The sequence below is a fragment of the Lithobates pipiens genome, unplaced genomic scaffold (genome assembly GCF_037356315.1).
Source record: "Lithobates pipiens isolate NorthernLeopardFrog02 unplaced genomic scaffold, aLitPip1_a1.2 Scaffold_10, whole genome shotgun sequence".
In the NCBI taxonomy this organism is placed as follows: Eukaryota; Metazoa; Chordata; class Amphibia; order Anura; family Ranidae; genus Lithobates; species Lithobates pipiens.
Window position 1 is genome coordinate 21,896,658 of NW_027507686.1, and position 26,142 is coordinate 21,922,799.

Consider the following 26,142-nt stretch of genomic DNA (forward strand, 5'->3'; position numbering starts at 1 on the left):
TTTCTCCCTCTTTCTCTTGCGTGTTCTTTCCCTCTCCTACCTGCTTTCACTCATGCATACTCTTACTTGCTCCCTAACCTTCTCTGGCCTTCTATCTCTTGTGCATTTTTACACATTTGCCATCACTTGTCAAGTTATTTTAAAACTATAAATATCCTTTAATATCTTAATAACTTCTTTTTAAACATTTCTTCTGATAATACCAGAAAAGCATTTTATGTTCACTTTTTTAAGAGATGAATGGGATTTTTTTTTTCACAAAAAACAGGGCAGATGAGCAGGTGGTTACAGTGGTGGGGCAGATAAGCAGGGGGTTAAAGTGGTGGGGCAGATGAGTAGGGGGTACAGTGGTGGGGCAGATGAGCAAAGGGTGTACAGTAGTGGAGCAGATGAGCGGGGCGGGGGTACAGTGGTGGAGCAGCTGAGCAGGGGGTTACAGTGGTGGAGCAGATGAGCAGGGGGGGTACAGTGGTGGAGCAGATGAGCAGGGGGGGTACAGTGGTGGAGCAGATGAGCAGGGGGGGTACAGTGGTGGAGCAGATGAGCAGGAGGGGTACAGTGGTGGAGCAGATGAGCAGGAGGGGTACAGTGGTGGAGCAGATGAGCAGGAGGGGTACAGTGGTGGAGCAGATGAGCAGGGAGGTACAGTGGTGGAGCAGATGAGCAGGGAGGTACAGATGAGCAGGGGGGTATAGTGGTGGAGCAGATGAGCAGGGGGAGTACAGTGGTGGAGCAGAAGAGCAGGGGGAGTACAGTGGTGGGGCAGAAGAGCAGGGGGGGTACAGTGGTGGAGCAGATGAGCAGGGGGGGTACAGTGGTGGAGCAGATGAGCAGGAGGGGTACAGTGGTGGAGCAGATGAGCAGGAGGGGTACAGTGGTGGAGCAGATGAGCAGGAGGGGTACAGTGGTGGAGCAGATGAGCAGGGAGGTACAGTGGTGGAGCAGATGAGCAGGGAGGTACAGATGAGCAGGGGGGTATAGTGGTGGAGCAGATGAGCAGGGGGAGTACAGTGGTGGAGCAGAAGAGCAGGGGGAGTACAGTGGTGGGGCAGAAGAGCAGGGGGGGTACAGTGGTGGAGCAGATGAGCAGGGGGTACATTGGTGAAACAGATGATTTTCAGGGGGGACAGTGATCTGAGGTGTGGAGTTGCAAGAATTGGGGCTGATTTGAGGCGTGAGAGTGCAGAATGTTAATTTCTCACTACTAAAGTCGTTTATAGCATTTACTTTATAAAAAATCCTTTTTGTGATTGAGAGTGCGAAGTTGGCATTTTTTTTGTTATAAAATCGACACGCTCAATTTCTTTGAAAACATTTTTCGGCACACTGTGCTCAAAAGGTTACCCACCCCTGAGCTATGATATAAGAAAAAAAAAGAATAAAATGAAAAATCCGTGACTCTGCCTAGGCACAAAACGTTCACCTCAAAGGACTTCTGTGCCACACATGAATGACTCGGAAATCACAGAGTGGCATTAAGAGACAAGCAAGCTTTGATGTTCCCGAGTAAATGCCAGGATAGCTTGAAAGCTACAGAAAGGAGTAAATAATTCACTAATAACTTAATTGTTGGGAAGCTGGCAGTCTCTCTGTACAGAACATGGTGGAGAGAAGCACTCACTAAAATGTCCAAGAGTTTATTTTTTTATATTTTAAGAATATTAGATGCATGCATATTTCAAGTGATATCTGCAAAAATGCATCTGAAAAATATTTAATGCTAAACTCCAGGCAGAGCAATTATTATAATAACGCGTTGGCTGGTTTTCTCGCCAACATTTCCTGTTCCTTTCATCAGTAATTCAGCAGAAGGGTCATAAAACCTCTTCAAAGGTATCAGATATTTGACTGAAGGCAGAAATTTCCATTGTCCATGACCAGGTACTGGTGCCTGCTGTCCATTAGCAAGCAACCAGTCATGTAACAGTCCTACTGAGGTTCAGCTTACATCCTTGCGGCCCATGGTGGGGATGATTTGATATCTGCTTCTGACTACTTGTTGCTCCGCCCATTCATCCCCTTACCCACCCCCGCACATCTAAAATCTCTTTTAAAAACTTTTCTATTTGGCCACTGTGGTGTAGGGCGCTATGCCAGACGTGACATGTGGTGCTACACAGGAGCCTTCTACTACTCATGGTCATAGTAATGGTTTTTGGTGATCTTATTGACTTTAGAGGTTAATTAAGACCCAATGTTTTCATTGAATTAGCCATTCTAACAAATAAATAAATGGTGGAAACTGAGCTTGAAAAGAAGAGGATCAAAAGCATTGCAAAGCTGCCCATAAACACTCTTAAAGTGTCAATAAACCCTCAGCCACTATGAGATTCAGTTTCTGTATTCTGCTAAAAACCTGGTTGATCCTGTTGCTCTCCATCTCCCCCTTCTGGACATGTCCCCAGTACAGCTAGGGATTTTGCAGAGCAGTGTTGGCAGCTCTGCACATGCTCAGTTTCCAGCAAGTTTAAATGCTGAGGATTTCTTCCCTATCGCATTTCAGCAGTCCATGTGACTACAGAGTCACACATTTGGGTGTATTCACAGCGGGAAATGACAGCCCACTCGCTCCCTCCTACCCCACGCCCACTAGCCAGCTAAACACAATGGGGGAGGGATATTACATGTAGACTGATGGAGGCTTCACCTCCCCGTTATTCTAAGGCTGGAGGGGCGTGACATGTTATTGCCAGAAAATAATAAAGATATGATTTCAAATACATATTTGTATGACAATTAAAAAATAGTTCATTGATATTAAAAATAAATTTTTACTCCGTATTCCAAAGGTTGTTTTTTTTTGTTTTTGTTTTTTAACCTGTGACAAGCAGCAGAGGACTAAAACTTCCTCCTGCTTATGTTTGCCTGCAGATAGTCTGGGAAAGATCTGGGTCATGTGACAGCTGTATATCAATTAGGAAAAAGGTACTTAGATGGGTTTTTCAACAAAATAATTACAGTGCCACCATCCACATACAGAAATAGAAGGGACAATGTCAATTAAACAGTGTGCGTTTAGTATCACTTTAAGCCGGCCAAAGATTAATCAAATCTCAGCCAGTTCGTCAGGGACTGGCTGAGATTTGATCCATCTATGAGCAGGCTGGTTGTACTAAAGTCGATCCATCGATTGACTCCAGTACAACCAGCCTGTCAGATTTTTTGCTTGGGAAGGGAAGTCTCCCCGCCAGCAGAAAACAATGCTGCAGGTGGGATTACCCCATCAACACTGACGGTGTTGATGGGGCGAAATCAAGCATTTTTCTTTCCTGAAACCTGTGGTCGCAGAAAAGAAAAAGCGCATCATTTATGGCTTGCCTTAGATTTTTTTTTTTGTTTAACACAGGGGTGTTTATGTTTTTCCCCATGATTTATCGAAATCTTGGTTCAAAAGGCAGAAGGTTTTTTTTTTATCTTAAAGCAGTATATGCATTAAGATAAAAAACCTCCTGTGTGCAGCAGACCCACCCCCCCCAGCCCCCCTAATACTTACCAAAGCCCCATCTCGATCCAGCGATGTTGCACGAGAGCCTCAGCTGTTCAGGATTCTCCCTCCAGATTGGCTGAGACACAGCATTAAGCTCCATGTGCTCCCGCTGCTGTCAATTAAAGTCAGGGAGCCAACAAAGAGAGAGACTGGAAAGACAGAGCAGCAGCTTGGCTTGGGTTCCCCCCTGTGGGGGCATTCAGCAGGAGGAAGGGGCCAGGGGTGCCAGCAAGGGACACAAGAAGAGAAGGATCGGGCTGCTCTGTTAAAAAACACTGCAGGTAATTATAACAGGTTTGTTATTTAGTTATAAAAAAAAAAAAAAAAACAAGACTTTAATATCAATTTAAGCTCCATCTGCATGGGAACATTACTCCTCCAAAAGCGCCTACATAAGGTTTAAAGCGGAGTTCCACCCACTTCTTTCTGGCGCACCCTCAACTCCGGAAGGAAGATCACCTCTCCCCCCTCTCTCTTGGCAATCATCTGGGACACGCCACAGGTCCCAGATGATTGCGTGGCCAGTCACAGCATGTGGCGCGGCTCGCGCATGGGCAGTGGCTGTGAAACCAAAGCCGTGTGCTCACAGTTACAATGCCGGCGCCGCAGAGTGGAGGGGGAGACGAGCGGGGCTTCAATCCCCCGCATCGCTGGACCCTGGGACAGGAAAGTGTCTATTATTATTAAAGTCAGCAGCTGCAGTATTTGTAGCTGCTGACTTAGAATTTTTTTTTTTTTAAAGCGGAACACCACTTTAAAAACAGGTAATAATGACAATGCATACGGTGCACCTCAGGAAGCAGAAACACTTCCATCATTTAAATCTCCAAGAACTAAAATAGCAATATAATTGGCTTCTTTATCCATTTGATTGACATCGACACTGATTGCAATAGGCACAGAAAATCTGCCCCATTCGCATTTTCTGTCCTGGGATGGCCCCACCATACATGAACTGCCCACAAGTCCATCCTACCTTGCGAAACATCAGACAGGTACACAGTTTTTACCAAATCAAGCTATCCGCCTGGTTTACTGCAGAAGCAATAACGTTTAGCTGGGCCCCCTGGGCATCCACCTGCCCTAAACTCCCAAATAAAGAGGGGGAGGGAAAAAAAATAAACAGGGGAAAGAAAACAGACAGAAAAAAAAAAAAAAAAACGGAAAATAATGAAAGAATAAAGAGGAAAAAAAAAAGAACGATTTTAATTCTATTCATCTGGCCTAGATGACGACACAGTAAGATGGGAAAGTGTCTCGTCTCATCATACTAGGCGAGCGTGGCTTTGTGCGCCTCTCAAGTCAGTAGGATTCCCACAGGGAGCGCGTTTTAGCTTCTAGGTAACCTTAAAATAGATGTGAAGGCACAGCCATCAGAAGAGATCAGGCTCTGAGAGCGGAATGTCACAGGGATGGCTGCCGCTCAGGGCAGGGAGTTGCTTCCTTCCATCTGTGATGTCACAATCTATTAGAAATGTTCAGTTCTTTGATTTACTAAGGATACAGCCTGTGCAGGGCCTCTTCTGGCTGCAAAGACAAACTGAATGAGATCAAGGAGGCAGACGATGGACCTGCATACCCAGAGAGAGAGAGAGAGAGAGAGAGAGAGAGAGAGAGAGAGAGATCTTTATCACAGGAAGCTCCTGCACAGAGGTAAAGTTTCACGCTGGATTACTGCACAGATGTGGAAGAAATACACCAATGTTTGAATTTAAGGCAGTCTTGTACATTAACCACTTGCTGACCATGCCATAGACAAATGATGTCCTCGGTCAGCAAGGGAACAGGTCGGTCGGCAATATACCATAATCCTGGTATTGTATTTTTTCAGCCGGCGATTCTCTAACCAATAAAATTGGTTCCCTGCGGTGGGTTTGCCACTGGATTACTTCTGGAAGCTGCGGGAGGGGTCGCTCGCCCCCCCCCCCCTTCCCACCACTTTCCAGTGGTTCTTGGGCTTACCTAGGGGATCGGGAAGCCCAAGAACTGATCTGGAGGTTGTAGCTGCTGGCAACAAAGATTTGCGGAGGAAAGGTGGCCTAGAGGCGATTCAGTTCGCATTGTGCGCTATATAAGTATTTCATTCATTCATTCATTCTGCTCATCTCTATGGTCTAGAAGGACCAGTGCGACATCATCATCAATGTAAACAAAGCCTTTTTTTTATTTTTTTTAAAGCATTACCATAAAGAAGACCGGTGTATAAGACGACCCCCTAATTTTTCCAGTTTTTGCCTACATTTACCGTATAAGATGACCCCCCTTTCCGAGACTTCATATTTCCTTCTTCTTGCTGGAGCCATACCGTGCTGAGCCAATCACAACGAGCGTTGTATTCTAATAATGAATACAAAGCCGGCACGGATTGGCAAAGGCTGTGACATCATCAGCCCACGCTTCTCTGACTCGCAAACTGTATGTAGCCTGTTCGGATTGGCAGAGGTTGTTACTCCAATCCGAGCAGGCTCTGCATTCATTAATAAAATACATCGCTCGCCGGGATTGGCTCAGTGGTGCATACTGTATGTAGCCAAAGCTACAGTATTGCCGCACATCCAGCAGGCATCCGGCTGCTGCATTTTATACCCGGTGTATAAGATGACCCCCAGTTTTTGGCCGTTTTTTTTTTTTTTTTAAAGTGTAAAAGGTAATCTCATGTGCCGGAAAATACGGTAGATTAATGTTTTTTTGTTTTACATTGCTTTACATTGTAGATGAGAGATGTGGGGCCTTATTGACCCAGATCTCTCTCCGTAAAAGAGGATCTGTCTCTGCTTATTTCTATCATAAGGGATGTTTACATTCCTTGTGATAGGAAAAAAGCAGATGAAAAATTTTTTTTTAAAGGGAAAGTGTAAGAAAAAGAATAAAATAAAAAAAATAAAAATTTAATAAAATAAATAATACTTTTATTTTTTTTTCAAACACCCACGCCCCCCCCCCCCCCCGCAGTGGTGAACGCAATATGTAGGCCACACCCACATTAGTAAACAATTTTCAAACCTCACATGTAATGTATCACCGCGAACGTCAGAGTGAGAGCAATAATTGTAGCACTAGATGCCCTTTGTAACTCTTTTTAGACATTTTTAGAGTCGCCTACGATTTTAAAGTACTGTCGTTTGCCACAATTCCACGAGCGTGCGCAATTTTAAAGCACGACTTGCTGGGTATATCTATTTACTCGGTGTAGCATCATCTTTTATATTTTACAAAAAAATAAAATGATGCACAAATACAGCGCGACATAAAAAATTGCAACGATTGCCATTTTATGCTCTAGGATTTCTGCTAATAAAAATATATATATATATATAATGTTTTAGGGTTCTAAGTAATTTTCTAGAAAAAAACAAAACATTTAGGCGAGAAGTGTCAGAAATGGCCCGGGTAGGCAAGTGGTTAACGGGGAGCTCACACTGGCCACTGAGGGATCTGTCGCTACAAAGGCTTATACGTATACAGTACAGAGCAAAGGATTAGTAAAAAGGCTCACTTTCCACATACCACATGTACGAGCTGGTCCCTTTCTCCAGCAATAGTTTCTGCAAGAGTGATGAGATTGGCCAGATACTGGTGAGCCGTCACCTCCTTCTCCATAGCATCCTCCAACTCCTGCCTCAGTAGGCCGATCCTCCTCTTCATCTTCCTGAATGATAGAAAAAGTGTGAAAGCACTTTTCTTTACCGATTAATACCAAATAAACAGTTTTCATCGATGTAAGGATTTAGCTCCCTAGATTAAACATTGGAAATAAAAAATTTAATGGAGTAGTTTTCCTTTAACAATCAAACAATATGCAGCAGGGTGAAGAGTGGACTCTTCACTACTTTGGTCTCTTGCATGTAGTGCAGCTACAGGACATATTCTATACTCCCACTTCCCTAATGCATATACCACACCTGGTTAAAAGTGGTTCTAAAAAGTCTAAACATTTTTTTTACCATAATGCATTTCTTGCATTAAGGTAAAAAATGTTTAGGCATCAGCCCCACTTTTACTTACCTGAGCCCTGACTCCACTCTACTCCACTTCCAGGACTCGCTGGCTTTGCTGGGGCATTGAGAGTCAATGGTAATCAAAGGCAGTAATGCCGGGGGGGGGGGGGGGGGGGCAAGTCCGCTGTCTCAGAAACAAGCAACAAGCATACATGAGAGCCCCCATAGGAAGTGGCTTCCCATGGGGGCACTGGAGACAGAGGAGGGGCCAGGCATGCTGGCGGGAGACCCCAGAAAAGGATGTTTGCGGATGCTCTGTGCAATTCCATTGCACAGTGAAGGTAAGCAAGTGTAGACAAGTTGTTTCTTTTTTAAATAATAAACACGCAACAAGTAACTTTACAATCTCTTTAATGCCCCTGTAAGTAGCGATTCTCCAGTGATCTTCGCTTGCTTCTGGGTCCTGTGCTAAGCGCCTGCCCTCATGTACTGTGTATACATGAGTTTGACCACTTGTCACGGGTGCCATTGAGAGAATGCTTCGCATTTTCTGAATGAATGCAAAGCATTCTTTGATTGGGCGAGGTGGTGACGTCAGGCTCTCGTCCAATCAGAGATCACTCAGTATTCAATCAGAAAATTAAAAACAAACAAACATTCTCTAAATGCAGCCTGTGCCTAGTTGCCGACCTTCTATCTTCACAATGCAGCAAGGCAGCCGCTTGGCATGGAACCCAGAAACAAGTGAAGGTCACTAGAGTAGCAGTGCCCACTAAAGTGATTTCCAGCTTCCAGGGAATCAGTTAGTTATGGTTTATGCATAGTCACATTGGTCCAAGCTGGACCAATGTAACTATGTACACAATATTCACAACTGGAATTATTCTTTAAAGTGGAGGGCCACCCTAAAAATAAAAATAGCATTAATATTCTTTAAAAAAAATAAAAACATTTGGGAAAAAATGTAACTAAATTTAATTTACCAGAAACCCCTGTTGCTAAGCAGTCTTCCTAATCTGCCTCCAAATCTGTCTCTTCCTATTCCGCAGCGCTTCCGCCTCTTCGGCGAGTGGCCCCCGTTGCCTTCTGGGACATGTGTGTGTCCCAGAACACAACGGGCCATTCACAAAGCTCTGTGTGACTCGTGCATGTGCAATAGGAAAGGGGCAGTGAAGCCACAAGGTTCCACTGCCTGTTTCCCTTAGTGAGGATGGCGGCGCCGGGGCACGATACAAGGGATGTATTGGCCTTGGGGGGGGGTGCCGACATCGTGGGCGCCCTGGACAGGTAAGTGTTCTTATTAAAAGTCAGCAGCTACAGTGTTTGTAGCTGCTGACTTTAAAAAAAAATTTTTTTTAAGGCTGGAACACCCTTTTAACACCATTCTGATCTCTTTTAAAAAATAAAAGAAAAGGCCGTACATCCCCCCAATCTCTAATCTCACTATTTGAATACACCTTACATTTGATTACAATTCTGCCCCGAGCTTCATTACCAATCTTGTCTCTAAATATCACTCAAACTGTCTTCTCCGCTCCTCCCAAGATCTACATTGCTCTAGTTTCCTTCTATGCTCATCTCTGGGACTTCTACAGAGCATCTCCCATCCTCTGGAACCCCCTACCCCAATCTGTCTGGCAATCTCCTACTCCCACTTTTAAGCAAGCCCTGAAAAAAACTCATCTCTTCCGGGAAGCCTATCCTTACTTTAGCGAATAACCATTTATTTCTCCCATCAGTTCATCCCTCAAAGTTATTACCCTTTGTTCCACCAGCCCCTCCATATTAGATTATAAACTCTCAGGAGCAGGGCTCTCCTAACCATCTTGTATCGAATTGTATTGTTTCTGTATTGTCTCCCTTTATATTGTAAAGCACTGCGTAAACTGTTGGCGCTATATAAATATTAAATAATCATATCAAGAACAACAATAATAAAAATAATAAACCCTTTAGAAAAATAAGCCAACCTATTGGATTTCCGAACTGCCTCCAGCTCGGCCTCCAGCATCTTGTTGTCGGACACAAATTCATTTTTGTGGAGCAGAAGAGTCTTTTTCTGGGTCTGCAGATCCCTTATCTTGTCCATCATCTCCCGTGCTTCTCTCTCACTAGCGTCCCGTTGCTGCTGCAGTTGGCTGCCGGAAACAAGCACATCAAACGCCAACATTTTTTATTTGTGAAACAGACACAAATGCTCATTACGCTTCGAGCAGTTCAATTTTGTGCTACATTGACTTGGAGCCCGAGAGAAAAACATGACACAGAGAGACATACTTTATTAAAAGAGAGTCCCACGTTACCCGACAGCTTCTGTGCCAGTCAAAAAAAGATAAAAAAAAAAAAAAAATCAGAAAAAAAAAAAAGAAGAGATGAAAAAAAAAAGCTTAAAGTGAAACCATGGGCAAAATAAAAAGGATATACAGTGAGGGAAAAAAGTATTTGATCCCCTGCTGATTTTGTACGTTTGCCCACGGACAAATAAATGATCAGTCTATAATTTTAATGGTTGGTTTATTTTAACAGTGAGAGACAGAATAACACCAAAAATATCCAGAAAAACGCATTTCAAAAAAGCTATAAATTTATTTGCATTTTAATGAGTGAAATAAGTATTTGACCCCTTCGCAAAACATGACTTAGTACTTGGTGGCAAAACCCTTGTTGGCAATCACAAAGGTCAGACGCTTTGAGGGATTTTGTTCCTCCTCTTTGTCGATCCTCTCCAAGTCATTAAGGTTTAGAGGCTGACGTTTGGCAACTCGAACCTTCCGCTCCCTCCACATATTTTCTATAGGATTAAGGTCTGGCTAGGCCACTCCAGGACCTTAAAGTGGAGTTCCACCCCCCCTCCCCCCAAAAAAAAAAGAAAAATGATTACTGTGCTTAAAAAAAATTAAAATAAAAACATTTGGAGAATTTTTATTTATTTTTTACTCACCTCTAAATGCCTGTTGCTAGGGGGTCCCTCATAGTCTGCCTCGTTCGGCGCCTGGGCTCCTGACGTTACTTTCCTCGCCGCAGGAAGGGAAATCGCCTCTCCTCCCTCCCTCGTCAATCATCTGGGACACGTGACAGGTCCCAGATGATTGCATGCCCAGTCACGGCGCGTGGATTCGCCGTGGGTGCCCGGCTGTGAAGCCAGGCTACCCACAGTTAAAATGCCGGCGCGGTCGAGCAGGGGGGGGCGGGGGGGAGACGGCGCATTGCTGGGCCCTGGGACAGGTAAGTGTCTGATTATTAAAAGTCAGCAGTTGTAGTATTTGTAGCTGCTGATTTTTAATTTTTTTTTTTTTTTAAGCGGAACACCGCTTTAATGTGCTTCTTTCAACCACTCCTTTGTTGCCTTGGCCGTGTATTTTGGGTCATTGTCATGCTGCAATACCCATCCATGACCCATTTTCAACACCATGGCTGAGGGAAGGAGGTTCTCACCCAAGATTTGACGGTACATGTCCATCGTCCCCATCATGCGGTGAACTTGTCCTGTCCCCTTAGCATAAAATCAACAGGGGTTCAAATACTTTTTCCCCTCACTGTATGATGCAATCTGTCAAGAGCATTAGCACACTTTTATTACCTGTGGATCCTGCCCCAGATCTCATATTTTAGCCCTTGTACACACGGTCGGACATTTCGACGGAAAATGTCCGATCGGACCGTGTTGTCATATAATCCGACCTTGTGTGGGCTCCATCTAACTTTTTCCGTCGGAATATCCGATGGACCAAGTTTTCCAGCTTGGCTATAAAATATTCCGACAACATGATCCGATCGGACTTTGTCCGATCATGTGTAGAGAATTCCGATTGGACAAAGTGCCACGCATGCTCAGATCAAATTCCTACACCAAAGCTATTGGCTACTAGCCCGAACGTAGTCCCGTCGTAACGGAATAACGTCACCACGTTCTGAACGATCGGATTTTCCGACAACTTTGTCCGACCGTGTGTATGCAACAGTTTCGGACAAAATCCGTCAGACAAAATCCGACGGATTTGGTTGTCGGAATGTCCAACCGTGTGCACAGGGGCTAAGAGGTCCTGTCATGCTTTTTTTCTATCACAAGGGATGTTTACATTCCTTATAATAGGAATAAATGTGACACCATGTTTTATTTTTTTTTTTAAAAAGGACAGTGTAGAAATAAAAAATAAAAAAAGGTAATATATATATATATTTTTTTTTAAACGCACCCTGTCCCGCCAAGCTTGAGTGCAGAAGTGAACGCATATGAAAACGGTGCTCAAACAACACATGTGAGGTATCAGCACGATTGGTAGAGCGAGAGCAATAATTATAGCCTTGGACCTTCTCTGTAACTCAAAACATGCAACCTGTATAATTTTTTTTAACGTCGCCTATGGAGATGTTTAAAGCGAGAGTCCGCCGGGACTCCGCGTTTTTATTTTTTTTTTAAAAGCCAGCAGCTACAAATACTGCAGCTGCTGACTTTTAAAATAATGACACTTACCCGCCCAGCGCGCCCGCGATGTCGGCACCCGAAGCCGATCTCTAGATCGTCTCTCTGGTGCTGCCGCCGCCATCTTGGGTATGGGAATCAGGAAATGGAGCCTTTCGGCTTCATTTCCCGGTTCCCTACTGCGCATGCGCGAGTCGCGCTGTGCAATAAGGACGGTACCCGCTGCCTCTGGGATCTGTGTGTTTCCCAGCAGGCAGCGGGGCACTTGCGGAAAGGGGTGGGCACTTGCGGAAAGGGGCGTAATCTACGCCCCTTTCAGCAGAGAGCTATCCCGGAAGTGGGTGCAGATACCTGTACTGTACAGGTATCTGCACCCCCCTCCCCCCTGAAAGGTGCCAATTGTGGCGCCGGAGGGGGGGAGGGTTCCGATGAGCGGAAGGTCCACTTTAGGGTGGACCTCCACTTTAAGGGTAAAAGTTTGTGGCCATTCCACGAGCGGGTGTAATTTTCAAGCGTGACATGTTGGGTATCAATTTACTCGGCGTAACATTATCTTTCACAATATAAAAAAAAAAATTGGGCTATTTTTTCCCCCAAAAAAAGTGCTTCGCAAATACGGTGTGACAGAAAGTACTGCAATGACCACCATTTTATTCTCTAGGGTGTGAGAAAAAATAAAAAAAAATAAAACGTATAATATTTGAGGGTTCCAAGTAATTTTCTAGCAAAAAAAACAGTTTTTAACATGTAAACAACAAATCTCAGAAAGAGGCTCGGTCCTTAAGTGGTTAATAAACCTTCATAATTATAATAATGTAACAATGGACATTATTGGTTGATTTTTAAAAAAGGGGACATTTGTAACATTTTTATTCAGGTCGATACAAATTTTAAAATGTTAATTTCATCTTTTTGGAGACAACAAACTTTATTTTCAGAGAATCCCCCCTTTTTGCAGCTCAAAACATTACTCTTCTAATAAATTCTGACCTTTAACCCCGGTTATGGAGCTATTTTCCCCTTTAGGGGGGCTATAAAGCTCTTGAATGTTGATGAACACATTAGTACTCATTACCTGGGGGGGGGCGATTACCTTTTTAATTCGTTCACCATGGCAACGTGCTCCTCTGCTGCGACTCTGCCATCCACGTCTGCTTTCAGCTCGTTGCACTTGGAGCGTAGAAGTTCATGCTGCTTCCGTAATTCTAACAGCGCCTCTTCGCTGCCGCGATTCGCAGCTTCCACAGTCATTAGCTGCTTCGTTAATTGGGAGACTGCAGGCAAGCCAAAAAGTAAATATTAATCTATGGTAGACCCGGCGTCGTGCATGACAAGATCACTTTTCTGCCCAATTTCCTGTTCTGCCTAGCAAATCAATAAGCTGCCACCCAGGATGCAAATAATTGCATTAAATATTCTGCTACATAACTGGCGTGAGTCAGAGATGGATGGGGGCTATTAATGTACCCTCAGAGCATTCACACGCTATCTGTGTAATAATATGTTACATGATCAGCATCGCCGGGCCCGCAATCTTTCTTCCTGCATTCTGTTAATAAGGTTTAGACCCCTTTCATACTGGGGCGCTTTGCAGGGTTTATAACGCTAAAAATAGCGCCTGCAAAGTGCCCTGAAAGAGCCGCTGCTGTCTGTCCAATGTGAAAGCCTCGAGGGCTTTCACATTGGAGCGGTGCACTGGCAGGACGCTCAAAAAAGTCCTGCTAGCAGCATCTTTTGGAGCGGTGAAGGAGCAGTGTATACACCGCTCCTTCACTGCTCCTGCCCATTGAAATCAATGGGGCAGCGAGGCTATACCGCCGGCATAGCGATGCTGCAGCAGCGCTTAGCGGTGGTTTTAACCCTTTCTCGGCCACTACCGGGGGGTAAAAGTACCCCGCTAGCGGCCGAATAGCACCGCGAAATTGACGGTAAAGCGCCAACACAACTACCACTCCAGTGTGAAAGGGGCTTTAAAGTGAAGCTCAGCAACCCTCACTTTTAAAGTGAACTTCATTTAAAAGTTTAACCTTCTTATATTTGGTCTTTCCTGGTTCCTCCCCCCCTCTCACCAACACAATTTTAAAATACAACTTTTCATTTACTTTAATGAAACCTAACTGGAGTCAGTAGTTTGCACCCCTGCAGTCCAATTAATGAAATGAGTTTGGAAGGTGTTATTTAGAGCTACGCTGATTGATAAAAAGACATTGAAACATTTTAAGATTGCTGTTCATAAGAAGCATCAGCTGATGTGCCTTGCAAAAAAAAGAAAAAAGAAAAAAAAAAAGAAAAGGCTCTCTAAAGACCAAGCGTAGTTGATCTGCATAAGGCTGTAAAAGGGATACAAAGTAATCTCAACGTGTTTAGGCATCCATAAGTCGAAAAGCTAGACAAACAGTCTATGGAGACAGTTTAGTACCATGGCTACTGTTCCTAGGAGCGGGCGCCCAGCCAAAATGACTCCTAAAGGCACAACGCTGAATCCTCAGTGAGGTAAAGAAGAACCCATGAGTAACAACGAAATGCTTGAAAACATTACTGGGAGCTCGTAAGCATCTCTGTTCATGAGTTTACAATACATACGTTTTTCGACTAGGCAGAGTACCATGGAGGAAGCAGCTGCTCACTAAAAACACATTGCCAAGGTGTTATTTGGCAAACTTCAGACGTACGGCAAACTGCAACGCTACTGGAAAAATCCTTTGTAGACTGATGAAACAAAAGCGGATTTGGGAAGAATACCCAGCACTTTAAATGCCACAAAATGGGCATAGCCTACCAAAGTCAAAACATCATCCCAACTGTGAAGTATGGTGGAGGGAATATTATGATTTGGGCTCGCTTTGCTGCCTCAGGGCCTGCACCACTTGCCATCAGAGGGGAAAATGATTTCCCAAGTTTACCAAAATATAAATGTCAGAGTGGCTGTCCGCCAGATGAACATTAGTAGAAGTTGGATGATGCAGCAGAACCATGACCCAACGCATTGAAGTAAATTCACCATAGACTGGCTTCAGAAAAAGAAAATGCACCTTTTGGAGTGGTCAAGTCAGAGCCCAGACCTTAACCCCATACAAATGCTGTGGAATAAGCAGACATCCTATTAAATACTGTATGTCTGAGATGAGCAGTTTTGTAAAGAGGAAAGGTCAAAACGTCCCCCTGAATTTTGTATCGGTCTGATCCAGAGCTACTGAAAGTGCGGTCTTGAAATCATGGCTGCCAAAGGAGGTTTGATCAGCTTTGTTAGTCCAACATTTCATATTCCCGATATGTGCCTGCTGTACCATGTACTTGTATGAGGAAGTCTCCTGTTCTCTTTGTATTGCTTAATCAGTGTGAAATCGCTGGTGTTCCTGCCAGTCCCTCTGCTTTACTATTAAAAACTGACCACACTAAGCAGGAGAGCAGACTTGTACTGACATGCCTCCCCTGCACAGCCTCTCACTGGGAAGATCAGTGTGCTGTTGCTTCTCCTCCCCCAGCTCTTATGTAAATTAGAACAGAGGGAATGTAATCACTTATAAAAAATAAAAAAAAGGGTTAAAAAAAGTATTCATAATTTTTTTATATATCTATACACAAATGTTTTGTCTTTCATTTCTATTTTAAACTGAATGGGTTGTTTTAAAAGGTGATCACTTACAATCAAGGGTTCACTTACGTTTTCCTCCAGCACTGAGAATGTTTAATGCGTATGTTCAATAAAAATATGAGAAATTAGAATGGTTTGTGTGTTATCACCTTAAGATAGATGAGGACCAGATCACATTTTATGGCACATTACTGCACAGTGGTGTAGTGGGTAGCACTTTCGCCCTGGCAGTAAGAGGGCTGGAGGTTGCATGTTCCCCCTGTGCCTACGTGGGTTTCCTCCGGGTACTCCGGTTGCCTCCCACACTCCAAAGACATGCTGGTAGGTTAATTGGCTTCTGTCTAAATTGGCCCTAGCATGTATGAATGTGAGTTAGGGACCTTAGATTATAAGCTCCTTGAGGGTAGAGACTGATGTGAATGTACAATGTATATGTAAAGCGCTGCGTAAATTGACGGCGCTATATAAGTACCTGAAATAAATACAATAAATAAATACCTCCAAGGGGTTCACATACTTGTTTCTTGCCACTGTATATTTTAGTGATTGCTGGTATTGGGCCCCATTTTAGTTTTTTGAGGGATTCATAAAAATGAAAAGCCCAATAAATTATAAAAAAAAAAAAAAACAAACAAAGCCAGCTCCCATCCTGTGACTGGACAGTGAAAGGAGAGGCAGCTCAGTGATAAACTTACCACTCTGCAACTCTGCTCTCTCCTCCTATCAGGAGCTGAAAGTATTGGCTCCTTGTGCTGCTTCATCCTCTCATTCTCTAAGCTCAAGTGTACTGGGGCAGCAAGAGGCGGACACCAGGTCAGGTTTAAGTTCTTATGATTAAAAAATACAATTAACGATGTATTAATGAATACAGAGCTGCATTCATTTGTGTCCTTTAGATCTACCTAGAGGTCAACTTCAAACCAATCTGTAAATTATTTAAGTCACCACCCAAGATTTAAAAGGCTTCTTAGACATGACTTTCTATATAAAATATAATAGACATGGGAGGAGCTTAGAATAGACATGGGAGGAGCTTAGAATAGACATGGGAGGGGCTTAGAATAGACATGAGCTTAGACTAGACATGGGAGGAGCTTAGACTAGAGGTAAATGTGGGCGGTGCAAAGATGACCTCACCTTCCTGCAGGTGCTTTCCATGACTCTCTCGGCTCTTCATCTCGTGAACCTCCAGCTTTCCCACCAGGACGGTGTTCTCCTCCGAGAGAAGTTTATTCTGACTCTGCAGCATCTCCCTGCCAGGACAAATCATGAGAACGTGATCTGAGCACCTCCCAGAGAACAATATGAGACAACTACAATCCAATCCTGACTGCATGCATGGAACAACCTCATCCCTTTAAACCCGAACACATATGTGTAATTAATATGTGTTCAGTTTTAAAGGGATGAGGTGGCAACCCTAGGTACAACCCTCCAGCAGCTGAGGAAGACAGAGCTTGTCTTGTTTACTGGCAGAGACATTTTTGCACACCTTTAAAAAAAAAATCCTTCTCCAATCTGCAAGCTAAATTTCACCTCCCACAATCCATGTACTTCTATTGGTTACAATTGCAACATGCTATTAGGACACAAACAGGACCTATGGGTACAGTCGCCCACCCTTATATTTAACTACAAATTGATTAAATGTTGTTTCTCACAAGGGTTTTATATCCAGATTCTGCTCCGCGTTGCTGATTTTTTTCTACAACTTCAGGCAGGTGGGAGAGAGATGTGGGGGACTTGGGAGAGCAACAATGGGAGGAGGCCCTACAGGCAGTGCAGCTTTGCTCTCTTAACGTTACCCAGCGTCTTTCACAGCTCTATATTCTCCTCCAGGACCACCTTACACCAGAGAGGTTGTTCAAAATGGAGGTGATAGAGGATCCGTTATGTACCAGATGCTCCAGGGATCACGGTATATAGGGGGAGGGAGTCAGGACAGGGAGTCTCATATATATATATATATATATATATATATATATATATATATATATATATATATATATATATATATATATATATATATATATATATATATATATATATATATATATGTATAGTTTCCCTCTAGTGCTGAGTTAACACTGACCTGTTACCTCCTTGATACAGAGATGAGGCAGAGTATCTTGGGACATGTAGTCCGAATGGATGGGATTTTCCCTCTTGCTGAATCATCATCAGGAACTACAACTACCAGATGGCTGATGGGGAAGGACAGACCGCTGGGAGGGACTATAAGAGGAATGAATTGAGGCCTGGCGCACTCTCTTGGGGCCCGGCCTGGATCTGAGTGCAGGGATTCTGTGACGGTCTGAATTGCAGCTGAGTCGCGGCCTGCAACAGGAGAGCAATCCAGAGGATATTCGGAGGGACACCTGCGGGCAGCATCCTTTAGCTGTTCGACAGCAGCAGCCTGGAGGCCACCCCTATTCCGACTATCTTATGGTGACATCAGATTCGGATGAGCCCTAGCAAATTTGATAAATGATGGTCCCCTTGGTTGGACACACTAGGGCTATCCCCAGTCAATTTAATTTTGGATAGATTATTGGGAACCAACCTCTTCACTCTACCCTGCTATGCATTTTCCCCATTGCCATGTTGTTTTGGGTTACTATAGTAAACTCATGGTGTAGTGCAGGTATATGCAATTAGCGGACCTCCAGCTGTTGCAGAACTACAAATCCCATGAGGCATAGCAAGACTGACACCCAGAGGCAGAAGCACGATGGGACTTGTAGTTTTGCAACAGCTGGAGGTCCGCTAATTGCAGATCCCTGGTGCAGTGCCTGTAATTGTAGATTTGTTATGATGATGTGAGCTTTTTAAAAAGTTAATTTTAGGGCACACGAATGCAAGATATTACCCAATTTTTGGTAAAATATAAACAATGAGGTTGCACCAAGCAAATAGATACCCAACATGCCAAGGCTTAAAATTGCATGTGCCCATAATAGTGACAAACTTCGGTAACCTATGTGTTCCATAGGTGACATTTTAATAGCCCCCTACAGGTGATCACTTTAGAGTTAACTGTGAATACTTGCCTCCCCTCCACTGGGCAAGACCCGCCATGTAGCAGAATGGGGATGGGGATGGGGATGGGGACAGGGGGAGGAGGGTAGGTTGGGCTCACAGTTCCAAGGGTCATAGAAAGCCATCAGCTTGTGAAGTGCAGCAAGGAGTGCATGTAGAACCCCCACCCTTCCGCTTGCATGGATGCCTGGTTCATTCCCTACCCACGCATGCACAGTCTGCTCTCTCCATCTATATCCTTCTCAGCCCCAAATGAATCTCAGATTTATAACTTAATCTTTTAAAAACACAAATTTACCATTCCTTAGCATTTACGGGTCTTTCTTGCTCTAACACCTGGTGCAAGGTCTCATTCTCCTCAATCACCTGCTTGAGACGACGCTTAAAATTTTTCATTTCCTCCTGAACAATAGAAGATTGAAAATTGAAGAGATTGACTTACAAAAACAAAAAGAGAAAAAAAAATTACTATGAAGTTTTATTGGACAATACTCTGATGTGACTGATGTGAACGCACAATATATGCAACGTGCTGCGTAAATTGGCAGCACTATATAAAAGTACCTGTAATAAATGAAATAAATGTTTAAACAACCCCTTACCACCATACTGTAAGGAAAGGAAAAACAAAACAAAAAAACAACTGTGGTGAGGTAAATGTTTATAAAGAAAGGACCAGCCCTTGATTGTCCAGCGCTGTGAACAGAGTCATAATGGCACAGCTTGGCTCACAGACACAGTGTACAGAGCCAATCTGAGCAACTCCGTACCATGTATTCACCAATCACAACGATCACAAAATGTAAACAGTACAACTGTTTACATTTGGAAGCCTGCCATTTTCTCTTACAATGGAGGAAGGGGAAGGAGGAGAAATAAAATGGATAGATTTTTTTATTAGCTCCAGAGCAAAAGAAACAGCAGATTCAAGTGGGTGGGTGGGTAGGAGTCCCTGTTGATTGTGGGATTTTTTTTAATCCTTTCCCTTCCTCCCCTGTATATCAAATCCCCATCCTGTCTATGAACTCCATCCTCCCACTGCATGTGAACAGTGCAGTTAACCCCTTCACCTTGTCCTCACTTTATGTATGATCTATAATTCTGCTTGTATCTATTGAACCATTACCAAGCTCCATGTTTTAACACCCCCAACCCCCCCCTCAGGGGTCGTTTTGGGGGTGTTTATACCGTCTATGCAATTTTATTTTTTGATTGAATAACGTTTTATTTTCAAGTATAAAATACAAACATAGAAAAGACTACATTGTGTCAATTTGTATTTTAAAACGTATCTGCCAAACAATTATTGTCTGGGACCCATGGAAGGGGAGCAAGGTAGAATCATAGGGACATTGGATGTGCCTGGCATTTTTATTTGATAGGTTTTATAAGTAAGGGAAAATGGAGAGAGAGAGAGCGCGAGTGAGCGCGGGAGAGAGAGTGAGAGCGCGGGAGAGTGAGAGCGCGGGAGAGTGAGAGAGAGAAAGGGGAGAGAGCGAGCGCGGGAGAGAGAGGGCGCGCAAGAGCAAGCATACGAGAGGGCGAGAGCGTGCAAGGCTATATATGCACATATAATTTTTTACTATAGTTATATGTTAATAAACATAATATAGTAAAAAAAATGCTACAGAAAAAAAAAACAGTGTGGCACGACGGAGTAATTGTCAGTCAAACTATCACAGCACTGAAACCTGGAAAATGGCCTGTCAAAGAAGGCATATAACAAGCTGGTACTGGAGCGGTTAAACAAATGGATTTAGGAGACAATGCAATGTGCTGTAGTCCACAGCAAGCAGCATACATGTCTTCCAAACACTGCAATCATATCAGTGAACGCTAAATTCTAATTAGGCTTACTGGATTTTAACCTTTTCCGATCTCTTGTGGCAAGTGGAATGTGTACCCCCTCCTCTCAACTGACTGGCAGAGGTGGCTGTGCTTGGCAATCATGCCAAACAGCTTGGAAAGATAGCGCAAGGCTGTCCTCATTCACAAATGTACAGGATAGTATCAAACCAATGCTTTCAAATACAGCAAAATTTACCTGCAATCTATTGATTATATTTTTTCCTTTTTAAATTGTATTGTGAAAAAAAAGAGAAGTTCCTTCTAGTTTTCTGATTTATGTTGCAAAAAAACCCCCACAGAGTACACAGTTAGAACGAAGGTCCTGGACAATGCAGTCTACGTTGTAACAAGCAACAAAATTGGGCTTACACAATAGAAAAACACATACACATCCTGTAAAATTCACACTTGAGTGATTTTACAGGATTTCTTTGCGCTTTTTTTATTTGGTGCTTTAGGAGTGATGTGCTATAGACTTATTATGAGCGCACCAGAAAAATTAGCGCAACACATTTTTTCAGGTGATGCTATTGAAGTCTATTGGGCCAAAAACTCAGAAATCCCAAATCTGTCCTGAAAAGAAGCTCCTGTACTATTTCCACATGCGCCTAGGGACTCGGGTATCAAAAGGCACCATTTAAAAACAACATTTTTACTCGAGTGTTTTGTAGCTTGGAGCCTAATGTCTGCAGTCCCTGTCCATCTCTTGAACCATGTCTGCAGTCCCTGACCATCTCTTGAACCATGTCTGCAGTCCCTGACCATCTCTTGAACCATGTCTGCAGTCCCTGACCATCTCTTGAACCATGTCTGCAGTCCCTGACCATCTCTTGAACCATGTCTGCAGTCCCTGACCATCTCCTGTATCATGTCCGCAGTCTCTGACCATCTCTTGTATCATGTCCGCAGTCTCTGACCATCTCTTGTATCATGTCCGCAGTCTCTGACCATCTCTTGTATCATGTCCGCAGTCTCTGACCATCTCTTGTATCATGCCCGCAGTCTCTGACCCTGCTGTGTGTCTAATGTCACTGATACTGAATTTTATGCGTGGTCCTTTGGTGATGCTGGGGGCCACACTTGAGGTCCATGAGGCCCCCCCTTTTAAGAAATCTGACCTTTCCCAGACCTGGACATCCAAACATCATACTGTATGAGCCAAAACAAAAATTCTCATACAAAAAAGTTTATTGGTTAAAAAAAAAATAAAAAATAAAAGGATCCAGCTTTGCACAGTAAGGCATAGCAGCCAATCAGCTGATATCTTCCTACTGCCGCTAAAGAAACCCAGTTATGTCTGTCTCTCCTTAGGCTGTTAAACATTAAAAGGAGAAAAAAAAAAATGAGACCTTTTAAAAAAAAAAAAAAGAAGATAAAAACAACAAAACATTTGAAAGAGAGAACTTCAGCGGAGTCAGCTGAGCACATCAGTCGTGACATATTTAGGTCAGCGAAGATACCAAGTAAAGGGTTTTCAAAATATTTTTCTAATAGGGAATAGTCTGCTCATCTCAGATCAGACAATCACATTTCCTCCAGTCTGGTAAAACCAACCCAAAAATCTAAACCAAGAAAATAAACCTCCGTTCCAACTGAAAAAAGGAGAAAATGGTTTTGAAATTACAAAGTGGTTGTTGAAAGAACTGAAGACAAAAAGCTGTCACTTTGCTTGTCCCTTAAAGTAAAACTCCAGCTTTTTTTATTTATTTTTTTTAGATAAAGTAGAACTGTTGTCAAAATCAAAAATGAGATACATGCTGCAATAGGTCACTAATTTAGCATTTATTTTTTATTTTTTGTTTTGTTTGTTTTTACAGTCCCCTGTGTAATATATTTAAGCAGTTGTGGACACCACACATGCCCACAAAAACTGCACTGAAGTACACAGGGGTGAGTAGTATGTCCTATCCTAATGCCCCGCTGCAGCTCCCCTTTTTCATAACTGCATGGAGTTGTTGCATAAATACAGCAAGTGTAATAATAGTTGAAGGGGTTAAACCGGGATAATGCCTGAAGCTACAGGCATCATCCTGGTATTTTTTTTTTCTTTTCAGCCAGCGATTCCCAAAAACGTAAAAGCCATCCTAGCGGCGGATTAGCCGCTGGATTGCTTTTACAGGTGGTGAGAGGGGTGAGACAAAATGACAGAATATAGTTTATACTATTTATGTACATTAACCGCTTCAGCCCCCGAAGATTTGGCTGCTGAATGACCAGGCCATTTTTTGCGATTCGGCACTGTGTCACTTTAACTGACAATTGAGCGGTCGTGCGACATTGTACCCAAACAAAATTGACCTCCTTTTTTTTCCCCCACAAATAGAGCTTTCTTTTGGTGGTATGCGATCATCTCTGCGGTTTTTAGCGATATAAACAAAAAAGGCCGACAACTTTGAAAAAAAAAAATATATATATATATATATATATATATTTTTTTTTTACTTTCTGATATAAAGCATATCCAATGAAAAAAAGCAAACTTCAAAAAACACAATATTTTGTACTTTTTGCTATAATAAATATCCCCAATTTTTTTTTTTAAAAGCACATTTTTCCTCAGTTTAGGCCGATATTTATTCTACATATTTTTGGCAAAAAATAAATAAAATAAAAATCGCAATAAGCGTATATTGATTGGTTTACACAAAAGTTAGACCCCTTTCACACCACACCGCCCATTGGGCCGGCGGTAAAACGCCGGATTTGCGGTGCATTTTGGGCGCTAGTGGGGAGCTTTTACCCCCGCTAGCGGCCGCGAAAGGGTTAAAACCGCCGGCAATATGCCGCAATAGCAGCGTTTTGCTGGCGGTATTACAGCGCTGCCCCATTGATTTCAATGGGGAGCAGCGGTGGAGGAGCGGTAAATACACCGCTCCAAAGAAGCTGCTGGCAGGACTTTTTTCTGACGTCCTGCCAGTGCACCGCTCCAGTGTGAAAGCCCTCGGGGCTTTCACACTACATACAATGGTGCAGCTTCTTTAGGGCGGATTGCAGGCGCTATTTCTAACGCTATAGCGCCTGCAAACGCCCTGGTGTGAAAGGGGTCTTATAGCGTCTACCAAATAGGGGATAGATTTATAGCATTTTTATTATTATTATTTTTTACTAGTAATGGCGGCAATCTGCGATTTTTATCATGACTGCGACATTATGGAGGACACATTGGACAATTTTGACACATTTTTGGGACCATTTATACGGTGATCGGTGCTATAAAAATACATTGATTACTGTAAAAATGTCACTGGCAGGGAAGGGGTTAACACTAGGGGGGCGATCAAGGGATTAACTGTGTTCCCTGAAACGGGTTATAACTGAAGGGGGAATGGGACTTGCTAGGAGAAGAGATAGATCCATGTTCATACTTTGCATGAACACACGATCTGTCTCTTCTCCTCTCAGAGAACCGGGATCTCTTTGTTTACACACAGAGATCTCAGTTTTTGCCGTGTCATGAGCGATCGCATGAGCCTGGCAGTCTTCACGACCGCTGGGCACTCACATCGGCTCCGGGGGGGCGAGCAGCAGGCGAGTGCGCCCCTAGTGGCCACAATAAGAAGCAACGTAACTGTGGCGGCTGATCAGCAAGTAGTTAAACACTAATCAAAGTAGATGAAAAGTGCTTTTTTTTAAGTTTTAATACTTTTTTTTTGTTTATGGATTGCATAAAAAAAAAAGTATTATTTTGGCAATGTAAAAAGATGCTCTGGTCCCCAATAGGTAAATTTTGATGTTACATGTTCATATGACCTGGTTTCATACATTTTTGTTTTTTTATCATCTTTCACAATATCAGCTACCTGTATATGAAGAAATGTGGTCAGCTCCCCCATTAAGAGCTGTTTCAGTGTTAATTTTGGCAGCAAATTTCGATTTCGTTTTAGTCTTATGCCGCGTACACACAACTGGTTTTCCGTCAGAATAAACTCTGACGTTTTTTTCGACGGAGTTCCGCTGAAACGGACTTGCCTACACTCGATCACACCAAAGTCCGATCGTTTTAGAACGCGGTGACGTACGACACGTACAACGGGATTAGAAAAATGAAGTACAATAGCCAGTAGCCAATAGCTGCCCTTGCATCGTTTTTGGTCCGTCGGAACATCATACGGACGAACGGTTTTTCCGATAGGAATTGATTACGTGGGAAAGATTTAAAATATGTTCTGTTTCTAGGTCGGTCAGAATTTAAAAAAAAAAAAAAAAAAAGTCAGCTGAAGCCCACACACGATCGGAATATCCGATGAAATGTTTCCGTCCGACTTTCTGCCGGAAAGTCCGACCGTGTGTACACAGCATTAGTCTTGGGACTAAAATGGCATCTCAGTTTTAGTCCCATTTCTTCTGCAATTGTTTTAGTTTTAGTCGTATTTAGTCGACTAAAACTCATTCTAGTCATCTAAAATCTAATGGGTGTAATTCAATTGTAACACATTGGTTAACATTTCTCTACAATTTCCAAACTCATTATATAATGCTGGAGTGAAAAATCTCATATATTATTTAAGATATTGAAGTATGAACATGCACTACAGGCCAGTGTTAATTTTGAAGTCAAATTTCAATTTAGTTTTAGTCTTAATCTTTTGACTAAAATGCCGTTTTAGTCCCATTTTAGTCTTTTGACTAAAATGCTATTTTAGTTTTAGTCGTATTTTAGTCATCTCAATTGTTTTAGTATTAGTTGTATTTTAGTAGACTAAAATAGTATTCATTTAGTCGACTTATGCCACGTACACACGACCGGACTTTGATGGACTAGGTCCGGTGGTCTTCCGGACAGACTTCCAGCGGAGGACCGACGGTCTTCCGGACAGACTTTCGGCAGAGGTCCGATGGACTTTCCGAACGAGAGGACTTGGCCACACATGAACGGACTAAGACCGTTTGAAAGTCCGTTAGTTTCGAACGTGATGACGTAAATGGGACTAAACAAGGAAGTTCAATAGCCAGTAGCCAATAGCTGTCCTTGCGTCGTATTTGGTCCATCAGACCAGCACACAGACGAACGGTTTTCCCGATTTTTAGTCCGTCGGAATTGAGTCTGCCGGATAGATTTGAAAAATGGTCTATTTCTAGGTCCGTCTGATTTTTTTTTTTTTCACGGAAAAACGGTCGGACTAGCCCACACACGATCAGATTGTCCGACGGACTGATCCCGTTGGACCTAGTCTGCCGGAAGGTCTGGTCGTGTGGCATAAGATGTTTTAGTCGACAAAATTAACACTGAGCTGTTGAGATAAACATAGCAGAGGTGAAGTGTGAGAGGAAGAAGCAGCACCAAGAGCCAATCAATTCATGTGCTGACAAGAAGCAGAGACACAGATGAGCTCCTCACGGTGCGGCTTTTCCTCTCACTGCAAAGTCACAGGCTAGTGATGGGGCCCAGGATGACCTGGAAGTGGGTTAAATAATGTTGGCCATCATGCTGAGGACATCTAGTAGCAGACATAAGTACTGCAGGGGAAAGCTCTGATTTCAAGGTGAACATTGTAGCAAAAGCTGTTTGTTTTTTTTCATATATCTTTTAAAGATCTATTCAGCTTTATCTTGTTTCTTTTGGTAGGAGTTCTGTTTTAGCACACAGATAAGATAACTTGCATTAAGCGGATACAAAAAGAAAGAGAAAATGATAGCTTCACTTTAAGACCCCATTCACACTGGGGTGGGAGCGGCATCGGCGGTAAAATAGCGATATCTTTTGCGACGCTTTACCGTGATCTTAGTGGCAGCATTCGGCCGCTAGCGTGGCGGCCGAGAAAGGGTTAAAACCACTGCAAAGCGCTGCTGCAGCAGCGCTTTGCTGGTGGTA

The 26,142-nt window shown here is 43.1% G+C and overlaps 2 protein-coding genes across 4 annotated transcripts in view; one reads left to right on the top strand and one right to left on the bottom strand.

Annotated features, from left to right (window-relative positions):
• CEP89 (centrosomal protein 89) overlaps positions 1-26,142 on the bottom strand; it is a 133,101-nt gene that overhangs the window by 62,630 nt on the left and 44,329 nt on the right. For all 3 annotated transcript variants that reach the window (XM_077452608.1, XM_077452617.1, XM_077452625.1), the window contains 5 exons: positions 18,781-18,884; positions 16,581-16,696; positions 12,942-13,122; positions 9,396-9,563; positions 6,995-7,136 (listed from right to left, as the gene is read on the bottom strand). In XM_077452608.1, coding sequence (XP_077308734.1) covers positions 6,995-7,136; positions 9,396-9,563; positions 12,942-13,122; positions 16,581-16,696; positions 18,781-18,884 — 711 coding nt within the window. The remainder of the gene's footprint in view (positions 1-6,994; positions 7,137-9,395; positions 9,564-12,941; positions 13,123-16,580; positions 16,697-18,780; positions 18,885-26,142) is intronic.
• The window catches only part of FAAP24 (FA core complex associated protein 24), a 136,263-nt gene that overhangs the window by 54,522 nt on the left and 55,599 nt on the right, over positions 1-26,142 (top strand). The window lies entirely within an intron of this gene.